Source organism: Heterocephalus glaber, unplaced genomic scaffold (genome assembly GCF_053883595.1).
Source record: "Heterocephalus glaber isolate CG9 unplaced genomic scaffold, H.glaber_assembly_v1.0 deba00001837, whole genome shotgun sequence".
NCBI lineage: Eukaryota > Metazoa > Chordata > Mammalia > Rodentia > Bathyergidae > Heterocephalus > Heterocephalus glaber.
This window is the reverse complement of record NW_028258493.1, coordinates 40,394-63,114: the sequence shown is the minus strand read 5'-3', so window position 1 is coordinate 63,114 and position 22,721 is coordinate 40,394. Positions and strand designations below refer to the sequence as shown.

The 22,721-nt window shown below is 36.5% G+C and overlaps 2 protein-coding genes and 1 non-coding gene across 3 annotated transcripts in view; 2 read left to right on the top strand and 1 right to left on the bottom strand.

The window, feature by feature from the left end:
• LOC101726718 (ankyrin repeat domain-containing protein 26-like) overlaps positions 1–22,721 on the top strand; it is a 74,181-nt gene that overhangs the window by 22,029 nt on the left and 29,431 nt on the right. The window contains 12 exon segments of the mRNA XM_087204023.1: positions 2,116–2,188; positions 2,800–2,936; positions 5,270–5,342; positions 9,695–9,821; positions 10,025–10,041; positions 10,077–10,154; positions 12,395–12,488; positions 15,378–15,476; positions 16,034–16,062; positions 16,153–16,225; positions 18,198–18,335; positions 20,995–21,059. Of these exon segments, the coding sequence (XP_087060149.1) occupies positions 2,116–2,188; positions 2,800–2,936; positions 5,270–5,342; positions 9,695–9,821; positions 10,025–10,041; positions 10,077–10,154; positions 12,395–12,488; positions 15,378–15,476; positions 16,034–16,062; positions 16,153–16,225; positions 18,198–18,335; positions 20,995–21,059 (1,003 nt within the window).
• Positions 13,322–15,371, top strand: LOC147820593 (N-lysine methyltransferase SETD6-like). Its single transcript, XM_087204022.1, has 2 exons — positions 13,322–14,280; positions 14,383–15,371. The coding sequence occupies exons 1-2, from the start codon at positions 14,215–14,217 to the stop codon at positions 15,010–15,012; spliced, it is 696 nt and encodes a 231-aa protein (XP_087060148.1). The 5' UTR covers positions 13,322–14,214; the 3' UTR covers positions 15,013–15,371.
• Positions 21,396–21,502, bottom strand: LOC147820592 (U6 spliceosomal RNA). The gene has a single exon (XR_015448381.1). It is a non-coding gene; the product is annotated as a U6 spliceosomal RNA (small nuclear RNA).

The following is a 22,721-nucleotide window of genomic DNA, read 5'->3' as shown; positions in this document are numbered from 1 at the left end:
AGAATCAAAACCATACAGAATTTCAGGATTTTAAGAAATCTAAGCGACCAAGCAAAATCCCCTCTGATGCTTCAACCTATGCTTAACATCCTTGCCAAATGGTTGTGATGGAGAATCTGAAACTCAGTGATATTAAAGTGATTTTTCTGAATATAGTACATGGCACAAGTGAGATTTTGAACTCGTTCCATAATTCCTAAGTCTAGTACTCTTCCTTATTTCTCATTCTGTGAGTGTTTTAATAATAGAGTAGAGGAATGACTCTAGTTTGCCCAGTGGTAGAGGATAAGAATGGAATTAATACGGGAAGGACAGGTTTGAAGAACAACATCATTAGATTAGACAGGAGTAAGGTTTGAGAGAAGAAATCAGAATATTGAGGTTTAGCACAAGCTTGATAAAAATAATACAGGAATTAAGGACACAAGATATTGGAAGTTATCTAGAAAGGCATATTAAAATTGGGGTTCAGGGAGTCCTGAACAGATTGTTCCTTTTTTGTTTAATTGGAGAAACTGAGAGATTTCAAGATTTCTACTGAAAGATGTAATTTGAGCCACCAGGAAGTCTCTAAATAACAAATAGGAATGTACCATCACTTCCTTCCTCCTCAGTTTACTGAGCAAGCATAGCTTAGAGCCCCTAACTCTCCCAGGGGACTGGAAGTGGCTGGACTTCATGACTCTGTGACCCAGGACAGTTGTCCCTCACCCCCACCTTTTTTCTCAACTTGCTGATCTCCTTCCTGTAGGGTAGGGCTGGGGTAGGATTGGCTGGAAGGTAGTTGTGGAGCTTCAGTTGATAGTTGGTAACATGCCTCTGCTGAGGCTGTGATTGTGACTCCATGTAGCTTTCTTTCTAGGAGCAGGGAAATAGATCTACTGTTGGTAGTTGAGCCCATCCTTGTTGCAGGAATCTATGCCTTTATAGACTGAAGATTTAAGTGGAGATTGCCACGGAGCCCTGCAAAGAGCAACCCGGGACTAGGAGCACTTAAAGGTTCTTTAGATTGAGTTTAGAGTAACAGCGGTGCAACTACCAGGGCCGATTTTCTGGCCAACTCCCACTTCACTGTCAGAGTGTCTATGAAAGGTTTGCTGCTTTATGTGTACCTGAATAAGGCAGAACCACACAGGAAAGATAATTGGATTTTATACTTTTAATGGACAGATTTATCTAACTATTGATTTGATTTTTCTACATCTAGCTTTCAAAAATGTTTAAAGTTTCAGAGGTCTCCCTTACTGTTTTAGGATAAAGAGAAGTAATAGAGTTGTCTTACTTAGTAAGTGGTTTCTGTACTAAAAAACAAAGAGTGCCATTTCTGAGTTACCCAGTGTTAATCACTTTCAATTATTTTCCCATCAATGGGACAAAATACCCAGCCCCCACAGCTTAAAGGAGGAAACATTTATTTTGACTCAGTTAGCTGGCCTCAAGGCAGAAACAGCATGGTCGGGAGGCTTGGTGGAGGAAAGCTGCTCACTCCACAGCAGGAATCAGTGAGAGGGCAGAAGAGCCAGGGACATGGATATACCCTTCCAGCTCATGGCCTAGTGAGCAGTCTCCAACCAGGCCCCACCTCCCGAGAGCATGTTCAGGTACTGAACTTGCAGATGGATGAGTGCACTCATGCGTATGGCATCCCCATAATCCAGACACCTTCCACACAGAAGAATTACAGTGGACATTTTCAATCTAAATCATCACATCCAGCCTAGTCGTTGAAACACAGATAGACTACACAAAAGGGCAGTGTATCTTTCTACCTTAAGGTTATCAGGTTTGCTTCAGTCCAGGTAACAAAACTTATGTCAGCCATTGATTGGATTTTCAGTTCAGCCTTCAGGTCGGCCAATTTGTAAAGACAAATTATTCTCAGGCGCTGCCAGTCTGTTGGCTGTCACTCTTTGAGGTGGGAGTGAAAGTGAGTCTTCGTTGACTGTTTCATAAATTGGAAGGAGATAGAAAAAAGTGACTAAAAGCTTTTTAAAAAGAGGTCAAATTTTAATTGTATCAACCAAGAAACACCATTCAGTGTACAGATAGCCAATCTTTCGCCGGGTTTTAAGGACAAAATTCACCTGCTTTTGTTTTTCTGTTTTCGCCTTAAAGGTTTTCTGACAAACCTGATCCTGATGATTCCTGGCCTACATCAGAGGAGGATGACTTTAATTTTGATAACAAGGTAAAGTACTCTTTTGTGAAATTCATTTTCTTCCTCTAAGTTTTGCTTTGTATAGTGCTTCGTCTTAAAATTTAGCAGTAGTGTACCTACCATGGTTTTATATGGAAAATTTTTTTTCTTTTTCCTTTGGTAAATAGCTGGTATGTACTCTGAGGTACTGGGGACTGAAAAAAGTAATGGGTTCGAAAATACGTAGTGACAGGAGAATTGAATTAGGCAAAGCTTTCTCACAATAGAGGAAATAGGAAATTTGGTCAAGGATTATTTTGGTAAGTATACCTTACTGTGACTTTTAAATCATACTATCATAACTTTTATAATTCTCATGCCTAAATAAATCTTAAAATGGATCCTATTAGTCTTTATAATAATCATGGAATTTTGGTGCCTTGATTTTCAAAACTTTACAGCACATAAAATATATTTGTTTCTTTAAACAACTAGAAATTGTTTAGACTTAGAAATTTTAAATATTTCTTAAAATTTGTATTACTAAAGAATTACAGTATTTTTTGGTTGTTATTTTGCTTCTGGGAGTTGATTGTAGGGCCTTTGCAATAAGCTACATCCTCAGTCCCCTATGTATTTATCTATCTATCTATCTATCTTAGTCAACAAAATTGCCTCACAAAATTGCCCAAGCTAGCCTGGAACCTGGAGTCCTTGGGCCTCACCTCCAGAGTGCTAGGATTAATGTGGCGCCACATCTGACTGCACTGTGTTTTCTGAGTCATTCTTCCATTAGAAGGTACTGTATTTAGGGTTCTTCACCTGATTGAAGAATACATGTTTTACCCAAAATACTAACCAGTTCTAGGACTAGATACTCTCAATATGGTAAATCTTGAAGAATTTTTGTTTTGCTTTATAGTTTTTAAAAATATCCAATCAGAGGGCTGAGGATTTAGCTCAGTGGTTCTGCCACCTGGCTCGCAAGTGCAAGATCCTGAGTTCTATCCCTGGTACCAAAACAAAACAAAAAAATCCGGTCAGAGTCCTTGTATCTCATTCTAACATTTCAAGTTTCAGGAGTTTTTCTACTTCAAAACATTCATTTTAAAGCTCTTGCATTACCATGAGCTACTAGAGATTAAGAAATATGTTTGTGTGTATCCTGAACACTTGGAATAAGGTGTTTTGTATCTTACTACAGCAATATTTTTTTTAATGTCAATAAATGGATTTCTACATAGTAGAATTTTACAAGTAGTATATGCGTAATTTATGTAATAGTCAAGTCTTTTAAATTTCTGAAAGTATAGCCTAAATTATATTTCCTTTTAATGTTTAGAATATATAATTTCAGGTGAGTTATCTTGAAGAAATATGTCATAAATAAGAAGGAAACAAATTAGAGGTATAGAAATAGGAATGAAGGTTACAGTACATACTAGTATCCTTTAACTCTGAACTTAGGTTAGGATTTTATATTAAAATATCTTAAACTTTTTTTAGCACACTCCATGTTCTACTAAATACATCTTTTCAAGATGTACATTTCTCTTTAGAATTATGATTAGTAGTTCTTTCTCTAAATGGAAAATTGGTGGAACAATTTGTTTTTTCTTCTCTCTCTAGTATGAATGCTACATTTCTCAGGCAGTGGTAGATGGCATGTTTAATTGAATTATGTTATAGTAATTAAATTAATCTATTTTAGTATTTATAAAAAATAGCTATAGTGTAATACAAACTGGTAATTTTTTAAAAAACTGAAGAGAAGTCTTAGTCCTTTACATACCATATTCTTAATATTTTTCCTTACCTTCCTTGGTTTAAGTTAATATTCTGTTGATTGCTCCTCTCTCCCTTCTCTCTTCTCTGCCTTCTCTCTTCTTCCCCCACCCCCATGTGTATGTGTGTGTTTGTCCTTTCTTACCTCTTTTAAATGATTTACCTCTAACCCTAAGTTTTTCTTTGCAGAAAACAGGCAGTGTCTTTCAGTCCACCTTCACGTTCATGACCTATTTAGTTACATCTTTCTCTTTGGTGATTGTGTAGCTTTGATTTATCAATCACTGCTCCACAGGATTTATTCTTGTCTTTTCTTCTGTCTTGGAAGGAGCTGAATTGATACAATCATTTGTCGTTAGCTATTTGGCAATACAGAATAGAAGCAATTTATACTATTTGTACTTCTAAACCACCTCAATAAGTTACTAGTAAAAGCTCAACTTACCTTTTCTCCTCATGAGGTAATTCATGCGAATATAAATCATGTAAACAAATTCAAAATATAACAAAAAATGAATTTTTATTTCATAAAATGTTAGTTTTCTCAAAGTACCCTAAACTACAGAGGGATAACTATTAGTTTTTGGTTATTTTAGTTAAGAAAATACTCTAGTAAATGTCCTAGTATTTATATAATTAACTAGAGGTACGGGGAGTAACATTTCTGGCTGTCTCTGTCCTCTTTCATAGCCTTCACCCCATGAAGAAGATGGGGATTAGAAAATGGCAGATTGGGTTTGAATCTACATCTGAATAATTCCGCACCCTGTGCTCTTACTGTTAGATCGTGTAGTAATGGTGACTATTATTTTATCAGATTTGATACTTGTGATTCTTAAAGCTATTTTTTTTTTTTTTAGAATGTCCCTAAAATAAACCTAACTGAGCTGTGGGCTGCTGCTCAGCAATCCGGGAAAAATCGCAAGCTATTTGATAAAGATTGCCTACTCCTGTGCTATTGATCTGAAGTTGTAGATATTTTTATGTACAATTTACTTTGTTTTTGTTGTCATAGAAGCAAAATATAGCACTGGGGAACCAGGAAACAGAACCTTGCTTGATAACAGTATTTCTGATAGTGAAAACAAAGATGTGGTTGAAACCCTTCCTAAAACATCCGTCAGTGTCCAGAGCTTTTCTCAGTCTTCCTTTTTATCACCGTCACCTGAGCCAAAAGTAGGCTCTTTTCTAAAATAGTTTTCCCCATGCTTTTAGCCACATTTTATCCTAGAAAGATAGGGCCATAAGATCATAATAGAAAACAAGTAGAATAAGAGAGATTTACGTACAGAATTGAGGTCTGTAAAAGTTGATGGGATTAAAATAGTCTTGGGTATGTCATTTCAGAATGAAAGGATTAGGAAACAATAAAAACAATGAGTGTGAAGCTGAGATTGAGAAGTCTCATTTACAAGGCAAGGTAAGATTTCATAATAAGACTGAGTAAGAGTCAGAATCAGATATTATAAAAACAAGGGTTGAATGACAGTCGAATCTCTATTATAGGTTAGAAATTACATACTTTTAAATTACCTGTAATTGATTTTAAAGAACTGAAAATGTGATGTTTATTTTTGCTAAATTCAGTGAAGTGATATCTCCTATTTAATCCTGCGAATCTTATATTCGGAGATTATAGAGAACATTATCTTCTATTTAATCCTGCAAATCTTATATTCATAGATTATAGAGAACATTGTCAGTGACCCCTGCAGTGGGTCTCTGTCTCCTGTGAGACAAACACATTGCCTGCAAGATAGGAAAGAGATAGAGAACAAAAGACACAGACCCAGAGGCTTGAGAGAAGAAGCTGGGGCTTGGGCTGATGTAAGCTGCCCTGGGCAGCAAAGACCCAAGGCATCAGGGCCATCCAGGGTTTATTCGTTACACGTGTGGGAAGGAGGGGACCTGGACTCAGGACTCCTGCTGATAACAGGTATGGCAGGCAGGGGCGCTAGCATATCTTTACTGAAGAGAACAAATGGTTAACTCAGGGAGGAAGAATTTAGTTGGAGTCACTTGACCTTGGCTGCAAGTGAACTCATCCAAGCCCTGCTACTTGATGGAGTTAAGCATTGGTAGCAGCTATTATTAGCAAAGGAGCAATACCAGCCCCAACTCTGCTATCTGACATGCCCATTTGAGTCACGTAAGGCTTCGGTCAGACTCCTAAGATATTACAGCCGAATTATAGAGGGGCAAGAAGCTTATGCCACGTATAGCCTGCTAATACTGGGCAGAATTATCTGCTACAGTAAATAATGCAAAATGAAATCCATTTGAAACCTTACTAAACTTATTATGAATTATTAATATTTGACCTTTCATTTTTAAGGTTTCTAGTTTCACTTAGTGCTTGGTGTATCTTTATTTAACGTATTACTGTTGATGTATAATCTTGGCAAATGCTTTAGATCTTCTTGAGAATAAAGACAAAATAAATAAGCATTGTATTTAATTGTTTCATGAGTTAAAATTCCCAGTTACATAATTGAGAGTCTTCTCCTATTCCCCAACTCTGGGGAACCCAGGGCCTCATGCATGATAGGAAAGCACTCTACCATTGACCTACACCTATCCCTCAATATGATTTTTTATCTGTATGCATTACATGAGAAAATAAATTTTAACCTGCACCATTCTTTTTTTTTTAATAGCAAAACATTTACTGGTGCATTTTAGGCATATATAATGGTAACAGTCATCATAGAGAATTTGCACCTGTACATGGTACATCCTACCTCTTTTTTCTCATTCCTCCCCCTACAAGCCCCCTCCCTGTGTACAAAAGCTTTGTTTCCATTTTTTCCTTCTGTTTTCACTTTTTTTTTCTTGTTCTTTACTTTCTTTCTGCCTCCCCCCTCCCTTGTTCCCCTTCCCATTTGAACATTTTCTTCACATTTCCCAACATCTGTTGTACATTTTAGTCCTCATTTCCACTTTTGGTTTCTCACACCAGAAAAACAATGCAGTATTTAAACACGTGTGTCCAATTTATTTCATTTAAGAGTATGGTCTCAGGGTCTATCCATTTAGCTATAAATGTCTGAAGCCCATCCTTCTTTATGGCAGGGTAGCACTCCATTGTATGAAAAAAAACACATCTTTACCCATTCCTCGGTTAATGAGCATTTAGGCTGTTTCCAAGATTTAGCTATTACAAACTGTAAGCTGCACCATTCTTAAAGAAAAAAATGTAGAAGAAATTTCTTTCTGGAAAGATTGTGATTTGTCTTTTCCTAATAATGTCTTCCATGTAGTGGAATGCCATATGAATACATCAAATAAATGAAATCACAATTTGTGATTTTTTTCCCCCCAAATACCTGTTACCATAGAATCATCAGGAAGAAAAGATTGCTAAGAGCATGCAAAATTGTCTCTGGTGTTTTAATTTTTAAAATCTCTCCAGCGATGGGGGCATTTCCTGTTATTCTAAGGAAGCATTATTAGATTCAGTAGTCATAGGTTTTGGAGGTTTGCTTTTCTGACTTCGGTGCTTAGGATCAAGCCCACCCCATGCTAGGCAAGTGCTGTACTTCTTTGCTACACCCCAGCCTCAATATTACTAAGCCTTCCACTTAAATTTTCTCATCTTATCACTCAGGAATCCTGTTGATGAGCTAGTTTAGCCCCTTCTTCATATGAATGTTGAGTCCTGATTGACAGGTACTTAAACAGTATTTGAAAAGTATTTGAACACTGTTAAATCTTCAGTCTTGATAATGATGGCTTTACTTTTTTATCCTAGATCCTTTCTTCAATTTTTGTTTTTTGAGACAGGATCTTGCTATGTAGTTCAGGCTGACTTTGAGCTCACTATGTAGCCCAGGCTGGCCTCAAACTTATAGCGATCCTTCTGTTTTAGTTTCCTGAGTGTGCTGGGATTAAAGGCATGCACTACAAAGTCTGGCAACCTTTCTTCAATTTTTAGCTACCATCCCATATAGTATAAATAGGAAATTAGAACTATTGGTATATGCTATCTATGGGGGAATAGGAAAGCAATGTGAATTTTGAAATAGGGTTTTGCATTTCTTTCTTATGTCATACTGGTAATTAAAAATGCCTAATTCTCCCTCTCTCTCTTTTTTTTTTGGTACCGGAGATTGAACTCAGGTCCTTGTGCCTGCGCGGCAGGTGGCAAAACCACTGAGCTAAATCCCCGGCCCGAAGAACTTTTCTTTTTTTTTTTGGTGCCCGGGATTGAACTCGGGACCTTGTGCTTGCGAGGCAGGCGTCGGAACCACTGAGCTAAATCCCTGGCCCAAAAAAAACCCTAATTCTGTAAACCATCAGCATTTCTCTTCTACAATTTAAAACTTCTTTTTTTTTTTTTTCTTTTTTTGGTACTGGGGATCAAACTCAAGACCTTGCATTTGCAAGGCAGGCAGTGTCGTTGAGCTAAATCCCTGGCCCCTTTTTTTCCTTTGAGATGGGGTCTTGTTATGCTTCCCAGGTGGGCTTCACACTCCTGGGCTGAAGTAATTAATCATCCCACCTGAGCCTCCCACAGAGCTGCGACCACAGGTGCACATCACCATGCCTGACTTACATTGAAAACTTACAAGATTTGCTTGTAAACAGGAATCTTTTTGGAAATTTTTAAAGATGGTATTTCAGAATTAAATCTCTTTATTAAATTTAAAAATTCATATTAGCATAAGATCCCATAAATAAATATTTGTATATATTAATGGCAGTATATGTTTATTCCTTGAATGAAATCTTGGTGTATGTAATTGAAAATTTGAATCTCCTGGGTTTTCGCCCTTTTTGTTTTCATTTCAAAAATTTCAGAGTTCTGTGTAGGTTAGTGTTCTCACATCAGTTTAATGTATTTTACAAATACTTACCTTCTTGAGTCCATATGCTTTCCTGAATAAGGTCATCTACTCCTTCTCCTAATGTTTTTACTCAGACCTGTCTTCTAAGTCCTCTGAGCCCCTCAAATTTGATGTTCCACCCTGAAGACCTTGACATTGACCCTTTCCTGACTATATTAATAAATGGCACTGAATCTCTGAAGCTAGGAAAATCCTGGACCCTAGCCATCCTTCTGATCACCCATCCAGCCTCTCACAATCTGTGTTTCCTACCTGCTCACACAGATTTTTCACATCTGCATTCATTTTCTTACCCATCATTTTGAAATAATACTCTTTTTCTGCCCCTCCTTCCCCCATTTTGCTCATCTACTTTACACTGCTGCCAGGATATCCTTTTCTAAAGAATATTGGATCCTCATTACACAAAGGGCAAGGTCCACATTCTAGCCTGAGACAAGTCTTGTGTGGTTGGCCCCTGATGCTCCTGTCTTATCTGTCCATGCCATTTGCGGGACTGTATTCTGGTTTTGTCACATTACTTGGGCATCCCTCATTTGCTGAGTTGTTTCATGGCTCATCTTTTTCTTTATGCTGCCCTGTTTGGAATGCTCTTCACACCCTTCCTGTACAATTTTTCTCCCTTTCAAACTGGACCATAGGTTTGTGGCTTTTCCTGAGCTTCCCAGGTCGAACTGACTGTTTCTTGCTTTGATCCCCAGTTGTAGAACCAATGAAATACATTTTTCTGTTCTTGTTTTCATATATCTGTGCATGTGCTTGCACATAGAGCAGAATGTGTTTTCGGTTCTCACTTCTCCCAGAGCAATCCCTGTGATTTGACTGATGTGTCTGTGATTGTTTCCATTTGACTGAGTGGATGGGAGGGGAAGTGTCTTAAGTGTGTTTTTTGATGTTCCATGATTTTTCTTTTTTTTGTATATAGGAAGAAGCAACAAGGTCAGCAATTAGAAAAGAAGAAAATGGTACTTGTGTTAATAAAAATGATTCACAAGAACAAACAAATGAGAACTTAACTCATGTTGATGGAGGGCACAAAAATTATAAAAGTGGTAAGTTAGTGATTATCTGTGAAAGTTTTTTGTTTATATACTATTATTTTTTAAAGTGTGTAGATCCAAAAACATGATACCCATTTCTTTTAAAATTTTTTCTTTTCCTATTTTCCTTCCACAACTTCTTCCTGAAACTGCTTCAACCATCTGAAATTCTTTTTACTGTTACTTTTATCTTATTGAAATATTCATGAGTGCAGATAGATTTGCACATGTATTTAAAATTCACAGCAGTAAATGTTCTCATTAATGTGTCTGTGGCAACGTTTTTTACATATGATGTTTGCACTGGGATTAGGAGAAGATGATGAATCACCTTGGGATTCTGAGGTCTTTATAATTATTTTTTAAGTAAGCATTAAGTGAGCTTTAAATATAAAGGAGAATAATTTGACTTTACTTTCTCACCTCTGCCATATGCTTTTAAGAAATTATTTCCTCACATTTTTTAACACGTAGTTAATAAAGTAATCCCCTGGACAAGATGGCACATGTCTAGAATCCCGGCATTCTGGGAGGCTGAAGCAGAAGTAATCTCCAACTCTAGACATTCTAGCAATTTAGTGAGTCTCTGTTTCAAAAAGCAAAAAGGACTATGGTTAAAGACCCTGGGTTTAATCCCCCCTACTGCAGATGAAGGAATGAATGACATCTAAGTACCTTACTGCTACATAGTACATTTCTGCTAATTTGTAGGATTCATTTAATGAAACCAGTGCAGTTAAAAATTAAGGCTTAGATGTCACAAGCAGTCAGCTTGGATTCTGAAATTAAGTTGATCTAAAACCTGAAGGATTATTCCAGGTCAGCCTATGGCCAATGAAATTCAGAGAAAATGTTTAGATCATAATTTTTACAGCTTGTAACTTGAAAAGTTAATGAGTGGGAATTGAAAGTGCTACTATATTTGGATTGCCAACTATTATGATTTGGGTCTGGATGTCCCCTCAAAGCCTTATTTGGTCAGAGGTAGCTGAATGTGGAATGTGTGATGTTGGTATTAACGTCATGTGATTACTTAAGCACTACACATGAGTGATTTAGCACTGCCCTAATCCCAGTAGTCTGAATGGGATAAAAGAGGCAGAAAGATGCGGTGAAGGTCCTTTGTTGCAGAAACCAATTTTGAATGTGAAATGCATTGAGTATACCCTTTATGGCAGCCATGCCTGTCGTGACAAAAGTGTAAATAAGGACAACTTTTTTTTTTTGGTACCAGAGATCAAATTCAGGTCCTTGTACTTGCGAGGCAGGCAGTGGAACTACTGAGCTAAATCCCCGGCCCCTAAGACAACTTATTTTAAGAGCACCATTGAGGGAAAGGCCTGATCTCTTAGGAATAAGCAGCTGCTGCATCGCCTGGGGAGGTTAGAGAATTTTGAGAGGGTTTGTAGTTAGGATGGGAAAGAGAGTGAACTGCTGCCAAATTAAGGATGAGAAGAAGCCAGCCATGTCAAAGTCTAGGAGGACATTCTGGACAGAGAGAGCAGTGAGGCACATCTGTCCATCGTTTTAACATACTAGAATGGCCAGGAAGCAGAAAGTACAATAACTTTCATCATAATCACTTATAGTTTTATAACATATAAAAAAGGAAATGTATAAATAAGTGCTTGGGACATTTTAGACACAATAAATAAAAGTTCTTATGCTGCCCTTTTTATTAAGGCTTTTTATACTTTTTTGAAGCTCTTAATTTGAAAAAAGTTGCATACAGTGTCTAATATTTTTGTACAATTATTTGAATATAACATAAACTTATTATGAGTACATTTTTATTTTCAGCCATTTTTCCTATCAACAAAATTTTTACCAAAGCCATTATATATTTTCCCTGAGCCCTTGTTTACATAAATGAAGTTTCTTAGCTTGCCAAGTGTTTTAACACTAAAATGGCTTCTGTAATTTGAAATATTTAATGCTGAATTATAGCAGGTGTACTTCCAAAAATCTGTTTAATCAGCAAAGGGAAAGGGATAGTAGGGGGTAAAGGGAACAAAGGTGATCAGGAAATGATAATATGTGTACCAGTTCCTCAAAACAAATGTAATTATTATATATCACAAACATACACTCATCAAAACAGCTTATAGTTTAAAAATATTTTATTTAAATCTGTATTTTTAAAAACTGTTATCCTTGTTGGGGAGTGCAGAGTAGAGTTAGGTATGCTGAAGCCAGATTAAAATAATCCACATCAGACAATATGTTCTCTTATGAATCTCTCCTGTGGCTTTCCAAGCTTGCTTTAAAGAGTCAGGACCCATGAGGCGATACAAAGTGGGCTGGACATAAGGTTTTCTTTGAAATGCTCTGGTTTTCAGTACATGCTTCCCATTATTAAAGCTAATTGCTCTTTTTGTCTTTTTGAGACAAGGTCTCCCTGTGTAGTTCAGGCTGGCCTCAAACTCATGGCAATCCTCCTGTTTCACCCTCCCAACACTGTGATTACAGGCATGCGCCACCTTGCCCAACTCTTACTGCTTTTAAGATAGAAAAATCAGGTATCTTCGTAGACAATGATAAGGAAATCTTTGTGTAACTCATTCCTGATATACTAATTTTAACAGAGTGTCTCTGAGAATCTTCCACAGAAGTCTGTTGATCATTTATCTGGGGCTGCAGACGAAAAAGGAAAACATACAGGAAATAGACAAGTAGAAGGTAAGAAATATATATAAATATATGAATTTTTAGAAAAGTCATTTGACAGCATTTTTATTTAAAACCAGAGCATTGCTGTATTCTAATAGCCAAAGAAAATTACCTATTAGGTGCATAGTAAGGAAAAAGAGAAGTAAAATAGTAGTAAGTTACATATATCAAGTTTCAGCAAAAGGTTGAATTTGAGAGAAACAAAAGGAGCTGAATTATTAGTTCCATTTCAAGCTATTATAAGGTCTGAGGGAAATTAGAAAATAAGAAAAGGAGAGAAAGGAGTGAAGAATAAAAAAGAATGCAAGGAATAAATGAAGGAAAAAGAAGAAAGTATGGAGGGTGGAAAAATAAAGTAATTCTTTAGAAAACAGAAGAGCAAGGTGTGAGAAGTGTAAGAAGAATATAAAATGAGCTTTCAGTACCAAATCTTGATGGAAAAGTAGAGCAGAATTTTTCCACTTACTGTCTCATTGTTGGGAAGGCATTGAGGATTGAAGTACTGGATTATGGAGAGCTGTGTTTTATTCATTACAGATAAATATAAACATACATGGTCAGCCATACATGTGTTTTCAGTGGTACCTTGGTTCATGAACATATGATTCTGGTTGCAGAATTTCATACAAAATGTTGCCACTTTTAAAAGTTGCTATTTCACCAAGTAGTATACCCATAATAAGAGCATTGAAAAAAAGAAAGGAATAAGATTCATTATGGAGAGGTCAGGAAAGTCATACCATCTTTAAAAAGTCCATTAGAAAGCTTATGACTTCTTATGCTTTTTCAGTTTGGGGGACATGATGAGGAGAAACTTGACACTAGATTCTGGAAAGGTAAGTTTAGGTAAGGGGATTTGGAAGAGATGTGGTGTATAGGCTAGAGCTTTTCAACTGCAATGAAACCCCATGTTGGGGACTGTGTTAAATCATAACTCTGATTCAATAGGCCTTGGATCTTGTGTATCCAGTAAGTTCTCAGGTGATGTCGATGCTGCTTGTCCTCAGCCCACTGGGAATGGCCGGTTATCAGCTTCCCTTTAGAGAAATCTGGACAAAGATCCATTGGATAATAGTTCAAGACAAAACAGGGTCAAGGGAAAGCATACATTTTGTTTTTATTTCTGAAAATGTTTCTAGCCACAGGAGAAGGAGCAAAGAAGAGAAGAATAGAAATTATAATCCTACGATACCACTGCCAAATAAGTAGGAGGAATAATCCATAAAAAGAAATAAATTGTCAGAATTGAGATCATAGATCTAGAGATCACTTTTGAAAGGCAGAGGGATTCTTTAGGGGAAAGAAGAGATGAAACAAGGAAACTAGACAGGTAATTTGGAATTAACAATGAGGAAACTTGAGAGAACTCACTTCCCATGGCCTCAGCGTATATAAACACAAGTGGAAGAGTAGATTATTGCTGCTCCAGAGATGATTAGAAGGGAGGAATGCTAGAATGGGGTTGAACTGTAGCTCCTCACCTCCTCTCCATCCGTAACTATCAGGCATCAGAGCTTTAGGTTGAATTTATAACTGGTTATTCACTTGAGCTTAACTAGCATATAGAAGGATTGACTTTTTTTAAGATAACTCATTTTTGATACAATAGCTTTTTGATGCAATAAAGGATATTCACACAAATCATTTAAAGACTAACAATGTACCAAACCAGTTTTGGAAACAGACATAACCCCTGGAGGAAGAGGAAGAGGAAAAGGAGCCAAACTCCCCTTTGATGGTGCCTGCAGCAGACATACTAAACCACTTAGCCAATCACAATTCCAATCTAGAGTACTCTGCAGTGAGTGGATCCCACCTAGTTCTTGTTATTGCCTTGATGACTGGGCACCTGAGTCAAGCCATTGTTGTCACTGGGCTCTGCTTTCCTACTTCTAAAAATGAGGATTACCTTCGGATGGTGGCTACTCGGTCCATTCCTAAAGGCCATGAGATTTTCAACACTTATGGGCAAATGGCTAATTGGCAGCTGATTCATATGTATGGTTTTGTTGAGCCGTATCCTGACAACACAGATGACACAGCTGACATTCAGATGGTGACCATTCATGAAGCGGCCTTACAGGGAGTGAAAGGGAAAGCTGAAAGTCTCCTCCTATTTGAGTGCTGGGATTTCTTATGCAAGATGGAGATGGTAGGGGAAGAGGGGGCATTCGTGATTGGACGTGAGGAGGTGCTGACTGAAGAGGAGCTGACCACCACACTCAAGGTACTGTGTATGCCTGCTGAGGAGTTCAGAGCTTTTAAGAACTGGGATGGATGGGGAAAGAAGGAAAGGGAAGAGAGCAGCTTGACCATCACCAGTATCCTGAAACTCAAAGCATCGTGGAGACGGCTGCTTCGAGACAGTGCTCTTTTGACCCTGCAGACCTACACCACAGACTTAAAAACTGACCAAGATATCCTCAGTAACAAGGAGGCCTATGCCAAACTCAGCTGGAGGGAACAGCAGGCCTCCCAGGTTCGCTATGGGCAGAAGATGATCTTACATCAGTTGTTGGCATTGACAAGTTAGTTCCTGCTGCCTGAAGGAAAAGCAGTAAGAACATTATTCTAAGCTGCCGAAAAAGGAAAGTCTGGACCTTTTGCTTTTATTAAATACCCAAAGGGAAAGTAGCAATGGTGTTAACTCTAAAGTGAGGGTGACTAAAGTAAAGCTGGTCAGCAGAAAAAAAAAAAAAAAAAAAAATTCATTCCTTGAATGAATTCATTCCTATTCATTCCTTGAATACCAAAATTGTTACTTTTTGGTGAATATTACAGTGATTTTGAAATATAAAAGGTTATTGCTATCTAATAATTCTATGACAATTCAGCTTATTTTTCCCTTTTTGATGACCGTATTTCAATATTGAAAACTTACTGTGCATTATTTCTTAGATGTGATTTATATACCTTCTTGTATAAGTGGATCAAAAAACTTTAAGATGGCTAAACTGGAGGACACAGGAAATGTAGGCAAACCAGTAGCCCACAAGGGTATGGGAAAAATGAACATTTTTATGAACTATTATTCTACAAGTATATGTCCAAGCCAATCAGTTCAAAACCTTTATTTGATAAGAAATGAATGATATATTCCAGTGAACTGTTACCACAAGTTTGTACTTTCTGACAAATCCAGGACAAATTCTGACAATTTCAGGACAGATGGAAGAGCACAGTTAACATACTTGTAGGGTAATGGTATACCATCAGCTTTGACATTTATCCTCTCGGGGTCATGACTTGCTGAGATCACTTTCTCCATCACTCGGCATGTATGTGCATATTGGAATATGCTCACCTTTCTATTTTAGTTATGGCCTTTGGAAGCATAATCTCACTTTGGAAATCTTCCCTGCATGTCTTATTAGACCTGTATTCTGATTTTTCTGTCATGTTGTCCTAACCAATGGGGAAGAAAACCCAAAACCTAAAGTAATCATTTCCAAAGCAGAGCGTGAGGATTCAGCTCCATGCTAACTCTGCATGAGTGTGTGTTTGGCTTTCTCATATTTACATATAATTGATTATGTTTCCCTTTTGCTTTTTAGAATCACCTGAGAAATGTCTTCACTTGAAGGTAATAACTTTATATTTGCATCTTGAATTAACTACATACTTCATGAAATACATAGTATTTATTAAATATCTCACTTCAAACCCCATTCAGCCTGCCATTGAAATGAAAGATTCTGTTCCAAATAAAGCAGTAGCAGTGGAGGATTTAAAGACATGCAAATCAGGTAAATTTTGCAATACAGATTACTCTGGAAAGAAGTACAGTAGATTACAATGTTAGAGATGCCCACAATTTTCTCATATTTTTCCCCAAATTTTTGGAAGGATTTGACATAGATAATTCAGATTTGATTGTTGGTGTCCATGTTTGCAAATAAGGTGTTTGCAAGCATAATAGAAAAAATTTTAATGTAAGTGTTAAGCCGTTTCTACTTATGTTTCAATACCCTAATGTCCCCAGCTTGGATCCTTATACTTGATAGGGATCCACAGAGCTTATTACAAGATTTCAAGATGATTTCAAAGTTGGCAGATGCTCACTGGAGAGCTGGGCCCTGTGTTGCAGGCCTGAGTCCTGGTTACTCAGCAAGTTGTGGCAAGAGGTTCCTTGGTACCCAAGATCCCTTTTCTAAAACAACAAAAACTGCTTACTGTAATTCTGATATTTACCTAGAGTAAAGCTTTGCTTGCTAACATGTCAACTGTGTTTCAACTTAATCATTTAATCTGTGTCAATATAATGATGATCGTAAGCATACAGATGTTCTCAACAGACTGTATGAGTATGTATGTATGGTATCTCATATCTTTGATTATTAATAATGGGAAATATAATCATTCCGTTTTGGGGTTTTTTTGGTTTTTTTGGTACTGGGGATCGAACTCTGGACCTTGCACTCGCAAGGCAGGTGGTGGAACCACTGAGCTAAATCGCCGGCCCCCGATCATTCCTTAATGACTATTTGGTAGACACAGTCCTTCAAGACAGTGATTCTGAAACTCTTTAGCCATAGTATTAAAAATTAGTACAGATTCTATGGAACTTTTGTTTAAATACATTCACTCTATTGACATTTACTCTACTAGAAATTAAATCTGAAAGAGGTAAAATGCAAGCATGCAGTCACCCAATCCAATACCCATCAGAGCTGTGACTCACTAATCATTAAAATTGTGACATGTGACACATGACATCTCTGAAAACACCACTGGCAAACCACGTTTGGTATTATTTGTGCCCTTAGACCCTTTGAATGGATCTTGAACTCTAGGGATTCTAACTCACTGTTAAACTACCATTTAAACAACATATAAGGTTCATGAAAGCCACATGATACAGGGGTTCTTCATGATGAACTAACTCTTAGCCTCTATATTTCCTTTTTCTTTCATTTGTCTTAAAAAGTGTAAATCTGACAATTTTGTCTATAAATAAAAAAGGACATTTTTCTTACAGTTTGATTTCCTGTCTCCTGGCACTTTGTAATCTTTGAATTTAGCATGGACCTAGACCAATGATGGTGAACCTTTTAGAGCTTTCAGTGATAACAAACAGCCCACACGCCGTGGGTTCCCCACCACTGACCTAGACTAACCCAGTTTTTACATGGGAACAACTGGGTCACTTAAAGCTACCAGTTTTCATATAAATTATGGTATTATCCAAGCCTTAAAAAGTGAATTCTGAAGATATTGGGATATTGAAGAAAGAATATCTTACTGTAGTTTTTTAAGTTTACAGTTTTCGTTTTCTTGGGTTTTTTTGGTACTGGGTATAAAACTGGACCTTGCACTTGCGAGGGTGGAACCACTGAGCTAAATCCCCGGCCCCTGTAGTTTTTAAAATTTAAAGTAGCATATTCACTCAAGTCCATGTCTTTAGAATGTACAAAGAATATTGTGTATGTTTATATTTAAAATAGACAGTTTTTAATATAAAATTCATATCGCTAAAGGGTTAATCTTAATATGGGAAAGTATCTGAAAGATTGCTGGGTAAATCAAAGTAATACTAATAAATGAAAACAGAAGAATGAGACGTGACAATGATGTCAGACTCACAGGACCTGTAAAGTACAATAAGCCCTAGGCAGTAGTGTGTTGTGAAGCTGGGAGTGCATCTGAGGAAAGAATTTATACAAGTTAGTTACATTTTTATTATCATTTACATCTTAATAAATAAAGCTTTATTTTCAGATTTTTCTGATTGGAGTTCTGTGAGTTTGACCCTCAATAAAAAGACTTGTCAGAGATTGGGGAATTTGAAAGTTGATGACAAACATCCACTTACAACACAAGCAGTGACTAAAAATCTGTCAGCATCCACAGAATTAGGTAAGACAACCTTAATAAGTAAGAAGATGATGAATATTGGAGCTGTGTTTCTGTTAGGGAATTGTACTCACCATGTTGCATGAATCACAGCAACCAGAAAACACCATAAAGAAAGTAATAAAAAGCATAGAGAATTCAACCTGGAGCCACCTCTGTAGGATTTTATAATTCTGTAGTTCTAACTTTGCAGAAATCATTTGGTGGTACAATTGGCTTTGTGTTTTATTCTTCCTAAGCAACCAACAACCAAACTGTATCTTTTCACAAAGCAGTTGTACTCTTTCTATAACCAAAGCAAGGTACAAATTATAAAAAAATAATTAGGCAGAGTAATTTCGTTTAGACAAGTATATAGCATAAACTTGAGAGTGGGTGCCAAGATGCTTAGAACTTCAAGAGTTGATGGAAAAACTGGGTAGAGATCTACAGATTGCTACTCAGACACAACACTTCTTTATTTTTATACCTCTGAATTCACAAGTATTATTAATAACTATGTGCAGTGTAACTCAAAAAAGAACTTTCCAAAGCCATGTATTAAATTATTTCTTACAATTTTTGTTTGTATAAATTGATTTTCACAATATTAATGGAAATCATGAATAATTTCCTATATAGGATCTCTTCAGCCATGTCCTCATCAGTGAGTAGTACACAAGGAATGTTGTTGTAAGAAGTACAGTATCATTTAAAAGTGATATATGAAAATCTAGCCAGGCACAGTGTATATGCTTTTAGCTCCAGCTATTTGAAAGGCTGAGGCAGAGAGATCACTTGTGCCCAGGAGTTTAAGGCCATCGTAGGCAGCATAGCAAAACCCCACTTTTCAAAAAAAAAAAAAAAAATCAATTACTAGGACACATAGTCTATTTATTAATGGCATCTGATATGTATTCTACTTTATGTACCAGTTTAATGCCCTTAATCATGCCATCATGTCTGTAGTAACAAATCTTGCAACATAATAGATGATGAGTCATCTTCTGGAGTAGTGACTACAAGCTGTAAATCCAAAGTTATTTACCCATACAAGTGACATTTTTGCCCCTCCTCTTCTCCTCTCCTCTCCTTCCTCCTCTTCTTTCCTGCTGAGGATTAAGCTCAAGTAAACTCAGAGCCTTGCACATATGGAGCACACACTCTACTACTGAGCTACACCCTCAGGCCTTATGTGTTAATAAGCTTGGTAAACTCAAGAAGCGGGACATTTTAAACAAAACCCTTAAATGAGCTCCCTCAGCTTAGGAAAAGGTGAAACAAGAACTACAAAGTAAACTCAAGCAACTTAAACAAATTCAACTAGTTGGTTTCACATCTCATTTGATACCTTTTGATAAGTAATGAGCAGAGTCTAGTTCTCCAGGGACCCAGGTTTATACATTTATTCATTTAATAAGAATTCACTCTACAATGGGCACTTATAATTTCATACCTGAAATATTTCTGGGAACAGAATTTGTGGGATCTTTAAGAGATTCAGGCCTACGCTAGGTTGATTTGGCCTGTTCCCTTCCGTTAATCTGCCTCGCTTTATTCATACGGCCCTCACATTCATCCTCGTCGCTGTTGAGAGTGATTGATCTCCAAAACAAATCTAACCATGAGGCACTCTTCAAAGCATTAATGACCAAGCATCTTAAAGTCACCTATAGGCTTTCATGATTTGACTTCTAATTCTCCATCTTCAGCCCTGTCCTTTTGTCTGCCCTCGTCAGTCTCTGGCTTTACTAACAGCTAGTGATATTTTCCTTTGTACTCCATTTTTAGACAAAGCACTATCTCCATTTCATACTTTCTGTTTTGCTACTGCCTTTTGTACTCTCTCACTTTCCTTCCCTCTGTCTGGCCAACCTCACTCTAATTCTGAGCTCAGGCATTACCTCTAGAAAAGCCATCCATGATACCTTTTATTTGTACTCTTTAAACCCCAGTGCCTAGCACTTAGCAAGAATTCAATAAATAATTATTGATTAAGATGAAGGAAGACTATGTATACAAAGATGATTTCAAAGATTGTCCCGTCCAGTCCAGGAGCAAAACGGTTAATAAAGAAATAAGTTTGTAGTTCAGGTAGTAAAAATCCAGTAGTAACATTGATAAAAGTACCAAAGAAAGAGGCAACTATGTATCTAGGGTAAATAATCATATCAAGGAAAACTTCACATGACAGACTGAGTCTTAAGAAAAAGATTTTTTTTAAAGTTGCCAAAAGCGTGAATGAAGACATCTCACTGATAAAGGTGTAAAAAGTAACTAATTGTAGAGACCATTAATGATAACATACTTACTGGGTTGTTCAAAAGTAGCTGTGATGAGGTGGAGAATAATGTGTAGTGTATTTTTGTGTTCCTGTGGTATTTTAAATGTTTCAGAGAGTTCATCTGTGCTGAGTTGATGAATTCATGATGAATCTTTTAAGAGATCTATGTGTCTTCAATGCGGTGACATAGAATGTCTTTCCAAATGATTTGTTAACTTGGGGATAATTAAAAGTATTTTTAAGTAAGTTTTCCAGCTAAAACAGGCTTAATTCAAATTCTTAACTGGGGAAATAAAAATAAATATGTATAATTAATTCTTTTTGTATTTTATAAAGACCTTTGCTTTTTATCTAACTGTTCTAAGTAGTTTATTTTACCTTTATATATACGTATTTCAGAAGAACCAGAAGAAGAGCAAAAAAGGCTTCATGGCTGTGAAAATAGCCAGGAACAGGCAGGTAAAAATTTAAATTTATATTTCTGGTTTAATATTGTTTTCTTTGCTTTGTTTTTAAATTGTTTATTGGTACATTTTAGGTATACAATACATTTATATTTCTCATTGGGAATGTGTACCTGTACATGACGTATCTTGGTTCTTATTTTTTCTCCATTGCCTGGCCCTCCCTTCACCCCCTCCACCCTTCCCTATTTACAAAGATTTTGTTTCCGTTTTTTTCCTTTTCTCCTATTTTTTCTTTTCCCTTGTTTCCTTTCCCCTACCCCTCCCATTTTCTTTATTCCTTTAGACCTTTCCTTCCTATTTCACATTATCAATTATACATTTTGATCCTTATTTAAAAATATGAAACACTTCACAAATTTGAGAGTCATCCTTGCGCAGGGGCCATGCTAATCTTCTCCATATCATTCCAATTTTAGTATATGTGCTGCCGAAGGGAGAACTGTTTTGTTTGCTTTAATAAGGTAGTTTAGGCCAAATAAAATTACTTTTCTGACTAGCCTTTTAGAATCAATAAATCACAATTTAATATTTAATTTTTTAATATTTTAGCTAATTATAGACAAGCTGTTCTTAGAATCTGTAGGACCTTATAGCTAAACTTAAGAATTGAGCCAAAATTTTTTTTCTGAACGATGTCTGTGCTTCTGTCTGTGAAATCTTCAATGTTAGAAACAATGTAACAATGACAACCAAGTTGGGTGCATGTTTAAGGTTGATTATCCCCAGAGCCTCAACATTGGAGTTTCATGTTACCAATTGCTAGGTTAAAGATTCAGTTCGCCTCCTGGTCAGATTCAGTGTCTACATTGAGGGGTCATCAAATCAACCCAGCTACCTATTAAGAGAATCATACCTTCCAAAATGAGACTTGGTGTTAGGATACAAATAATAACTTTCTTATTTCATTTCAATATAAGGAATTGGTAATTATTACTAAAATATTTTCATCCACTCTCTTTGGTGCAAATCAGAATGTGTTAGAACTGGACTTAATAGAGGTAGTTCGTATAGATGCGTAACACTGTCATGGTTTATAATTTGAGTCATTCTTATGGCGATTTTGTCTCTTAGTAATTTAAAGTTTGCCTATCCTCCAGTTACTAATCTTTAGAAAAAAGATTTTAGTGCACTGTAAGGGCTCATTGTTTAAAGAATGATAAAGTAAAATATATGAAAAAAGATTTATAATATTAAGCATCATCTAATTTATTTTTGGTAAATTTAGTACATACTTAAGTTTAGTCCAAACAAACATGGACAAAGTTAAGTTTGCTGGTTCATGTTTTTCTCTTGTTTTAGAGTAAGGAGTTATTTTTCACTTCTTTGTTAGAATCCATTTCTTCATATATATGAAGAAATCAAACCAGCTAAATTTTAATTTTCTAGTTTTCCTTTTTTCCAGACCTTTTGATTAAGAATAAGATTATTGGGCCAGGGATTTAGCTCAGTGGTTGTGCTGCCTGCCTCACAAGCGCAAGACCCGAATTTGATCCCCGGTAACAAAACAAACAAACAAACAAAGAATAAGATTATTTTAAAAATACACACCTTTACAGAAAAGACATCTGAGAATCAAACCAAGGAAACTAATGTTCCATTTTCACATCTGCAAAAAGTGTCTCAAGAACCAGAAAGGAATATAGCTGGTGATAGAGGGGA

Coding starts and splice junctions, on each gene's coding strand:
- LOC147820593 (XM_087204022.1), top strand. CDS start 14,215: ATGGTGCCTGCAGCAGACATACTAAACCACTTAGCCAATCACAATTCC. Junction 14,281..14,382: donor CCAATCTAGAGTACTCTGCA/GTGAGTGGATCC, acceptor TCTAAAAATGAG/GATTACCTTCGGATGGTGGC.